The 4,578-nt window shown below is 38.7% G+C and overlaps 1 protein-coding gene across 1 annotated transcript; it reads left to right on the top strand.

Moving 5' to 3' along the window:
• Positions 1–1,108: 1,108 nt before the first annotated feature.
• Positions 1,109–1,657, top strand: LOC131597406 (uncharacterized). Its single transcript, XM_058870107.1, has one exon. The coding sequence runs from the start codon at positions 1,109–1,111 to the stop codon at positions 1,655–1,657; it is 549 nt and encodes a 182-aa protein (XP_058726090.1).
• The last annotated feature ends 2,921 nt before the right edge of the window (positions 1,658–4,578 follow it).

Genomic DNA, 4,578 nt, shown 5'->3' on the forward strand with positions numbered 1-4,578 from the left:
CAACTTTATTTCCTTATAGTATGAGCCCTTAGGGGATGCACCTAAAGCGAGGTTTGTAAGCTCTCTCTAGGCGCCATGGGTTGGGATGTTAAGCCCATTAGGATCCCTAAGGGTGACGCTGGATTTATTTATCCAACACTTTGGTCTTGTCCGGATTAGAAGCGTGACTCTGGTTCTTGAATCTGGAATCAAGAGCGGTGAGCTTGATGTTCACATGGTACCACATGCATGAGTTGCATTAATTGCATTTGGAGTCACATTGAATTGCTATGTGATGTTTGAATTAATGTATGCTTATGTGATAATTGGAAGTTGTGTTATGTGCAATGATTGTGGAACTCATTTAATTATTAAGTGTGATGAATTTGTTGGATTGTTGTGTACTATTTCCATTGTTCATATAATATGTATCTATTATGACGTGAATTCTCACCCTTCTATTTGAATGATGTTCATTGCAACATCGCACAGGTTCCGACAAGTAGTGTGCTTATACGAGGATTTAGCCGAGGAGCTTACCGGTTATTTATTGTTTTGTTAAGTATTGAGTCAATGATCTGGTCATGTAACACGGGGGTATTTGAACTCATGTTTGTTGTTTGAGATATTCGTTATATTTCCCTATTTAACACTGTATTTGGATATGTATTATGCTAAGTGGCCTTGATGCCTATGTTTGAATTTGTATGACATATTATGATTTGACATGGTCATGGTGTTGGTAGATGATTATAGTATGAAATGTAATCATTGAAATTGTTTTGAGAAGTTATATTTCCGTTGCGATATGCATACTTGAGAAACATGAAGTTGGATATGTATTATAATTTGATCAGATGCATGTTAATTGTACGTTTATGTTTGGTTTTCAATTGTATTGGAAACGACATGTGGCACCCTTTATTGTATGCATTCTATTTTACTCTATGAATATATATATATACATGCATTTTGGGGTTTTAGAAAATAGGTGTTACATTAGTGGTATCAGAGCATGGTCGACCAGTTGGTCATGGTTATTAATGTCTTTTATTCTCGTTGTATTAGATTTGTGTATCTGACACGATCAATATTGTTTGTCTGTTTGGTTGTTGGTTGTCTTATGACAATGGTTGCGGGAAGGAATGATGACGCTATTGCAGAAGCATTGATAAGGTTAGCTGGTGCCATTGGGCAAGCGCCGCATGCGAATGCTGGTAATGGAGAAAAGAATAAATTTCCGCCGATCTTTAAGGGAGAGCATGAACCTGAAAAGGCACAAGCATGGTTGAAAGATATCAAAAAAATCTTTCGAGTCATGAATTTTACTGATGTGCAGAAGGTGCGGTTTTGCACTCACATGCTAGAGAAGGAAGCTGAGGATTGGTGGAGTAATACTATACATAGATTTGATGAGGAATGCATGAAAGTTTCTTGGGCTCTTTTCCGTGATGCATTTTTGGAAAACTATTTTCCGGAAGATGTGCGCGGAAAGAAAGAGGTGGAATTTCTAGAATTGAAGCAAGGAAATGGAACAGTGGTGGAGTATGCTGCAAGATTCCAAGAGTTGATCAAGTATTGTCCTTATTACACTACTATGAATGCGGAGAGGTCTAAGTTCTTGAAGTTTGTAAATGGTTTAAGGCATGATATCAAGAAGGCCATTGGTTACGAATAGATTACTCATTTTGCGGAGTTGGTTAACAAGAGTCAGATTTATGATGAGGATAGTAGGGAGAGTGCTTCTCACTACAAGTCTTCGAATGATGGGAAAGGGATAGGATAATACCGTGGGAAACCGTATGATGATAAGAAGAAGAAAAAATTTGGTTATAACGGGAAGCCAAGTGGGGGAGGAGCTAGTACTCTGGTTAAGTGCTACAAGTGTGGTGTCGAAGGACATCGTGCTAATGAATGCAACAAGAATTCTGGAAAGTGTTTCAAGTGTGACAACACGGGTCACAAAGCTGTTGATTGTATAGTTGGTTTAGGTGTGACTTGCTACAATTATGGTGAGCAAGGGCACATGAGTACCAAGTGTGATAAGCCAAAGAAGAAGCAAGCGAAAGGAAAAGTGTTTGCATTGTCTGGTTCTAATACCACTGTTGAGGATAGGTTAATCCGAGGTACGTGATTTATTAATGGTACACCTTTGATTACTATTATTGATACTAGTGCAACACATTCTTTCATTTCTTTGGATTGTGCTACGAGATTGAATCTTATGTTGTATGATATGTGTAGAAGTATGGTTATTGATACTCCTGCTATGGGTTCAGTGTCTACTTCTTTTGTGTGTTTGAATTGCCCATTAAGTGTCTTTGGTAGAGACTTCATAATTGATTTAGTTTGTCTTCCGTTAGAGCAACTTGATGTGATTTTGGATGTGAACTGGTTAGAATTTAATCGTGTTTATATCAACTGTTTTGATAAGACGGTTATCATTCCTGAAACAGACGTTAAGGAAGATTTGTTTTTATCGGTCAAGCAAGTGGATGAGTCTATGCAAGATGGTGCAATGTTGTTTATATTTTTGGCAACTTTGGATGTTCATGAGAAAATAACGATTGAGGAATTGCCAATAGTTCGTGATTTTGCGGAGGTATTTCCTGAAGATGTAAGTGATTTACAGTCGGAACGTGAAATGGAGTTTACGATTGAATTAGTTCCTAGAATTAGTCCTATTTTGATTGCTCCATATCGGATGTCAGCTTCTGAGTTGAAAGAGTTGAAGAGCCAACTTGAGGATTTACTTGAAAAGAAGTTTATTCGTCCGAGTGTGTCGCTGTGGGGTCCGCCTATTTTATTGGTTAAGAAGAAGGAAGGTTCTATGAGACTTTATGTTGATTATAGACAACTGAACAAAGTGACAATTAAGAACAAGTATCCACTTATGAGGATTGATGATTTGATGGATTAGTTGGTGGGTGCACGCGTGTTTAGTAAGATTGATTTGAGATCTGGATATCATCAGATTCGTTTGAAGGCAGAGGATATTCAGAAAATTGTGTTTAGAACGAGGTATGGACACTATGAGTATTCTGTTGTGCCTATTGGTGTGACCAATGCACCTGGTATGTTTATGGAATATATGAACATGATCTTTCATGAGTATCTGGATAAGTTTGTGGTTGTGTTCATCGATGATATTTGATCTATTCTAAGAGTGAAGATGATCATGCTGAGCATTTGAGGATTGTATTATCTGTGTTGAAAGAGAAGAAGTTGTATGTGAAAATTGTGTTTAGAACGAGGTATGGACACTATGAGTATTCTGTTGTGCCTTTTGGTGTGACCAATGCACCTGGTATGTTTATGGAATATATGAACATGATCTTTCATGAGTATCTGGATAAGTTTGTGGTTGTGTTCATCGATGATATTTGATCTATTCTAAGAGTGAAGATGATCATGCTGAGCATTTGAGGATTGTATTATCTGTGTTCATCGATACTGATATTGTGGTTCATCGTCTACCTATCAAAGAAAACAGTCCTCCGGTTAAACAGAAGTTACGTAGAAGCAGACCTGACATGGCTCAGAAAATTAAAGAAGAGGTTGAAAAGCAATTCAATGCCGGTTTCCTGAAAGTGGTGAGCTATCCGCCATGGATCGCCAATATAGTACCAGTGCCTAAGAAAGATGGAAAAGTCAGAATGTGTGTAGACTATAGAGATTTGAATCGAGCAAGCCCTAAAGATGACTTCCCTTTACCGCATATTGACATTCTAGTTGATAGTACTGCGCAATGCAAGGTGTTCTCTTTCATGGATGGTTTCTCAGGTTACAATCAGATTAAGATGGCACCCGAAGACATGGAAAAGACAACTTTCACTACGCCTTGGGGCACCTTCTGTTACAAGGTCATGCCGTTTGGGTTGAAGAACGCTGGGGCAATGTACCAACGTGCAATGGTAGCTCTATTCCATGATATGATTCATAAAGAAATAGAGGTCTATGTTGACGATATGATTGCAAAGTCCAACACTGAAGAAGAACATCTGGTCCATTTGCAGAAGTTGTTTGATATATTGAAGAAGTACAAGTTGAAACTGAATCCGAACAAGTGTACTTTTGGCGTAAGGTCTGGTAAGCTGCTGGGTTTCGTTGTTAGTAGTAAAGGTATTGAAGTCGATCCTGCAAAGGTAAAAGCTATACAAGAGATGCCTGCTCCATGAAACGAGAAAGAAGTTAGAGGATTCCTGGGACGCCTGAATTACATTTCCATGTTTATTTCCCATCTGACCGCTACTTCTGAACCAATCTTCAAGCTACTGAGGAAAGATCAAGTATTAAAGTGGAATGACCAATGTCAAGAAGCCTTCGACAAAATCAAGAAGTACCTGCAAGAACCTCCGATCATGATACCACCTGCTGAAGGAAGACCTCTAATCATGTATTTAACTGTACTAGAGAATTCAATGGGGTGCGTACTGGGGCAACATGACGAGTCTGGTCGAAAAGAGCATGCAATATACTACCTTAGCAAAAAGTTTACCGACTGTGAAACAAGATACTCACTGCTCGAGAAAACTTGCTGTGCTTTGGCATGGGCTGCTCGCCGACTGAGACAGTATATGCTGAACCATACCACTTTAT

The sequence above is a fragment of the Vicia villosa genome, linkage group LG4 (genome assembly GCF_029867415.1).
Source record: "Vicia villosa cultivar HV-30 ecotype Madison, WI linkage group LG4, Vvil1.0, whole genome shotgun sequence".
Classification (NCBI taxonomy): domain Eukaryota; kingdom Viridiplantae; phylum Streptophyta; class Magnoliopsida; order Fabales; family Fabaceae; genus Vicia; species Vicia villosa.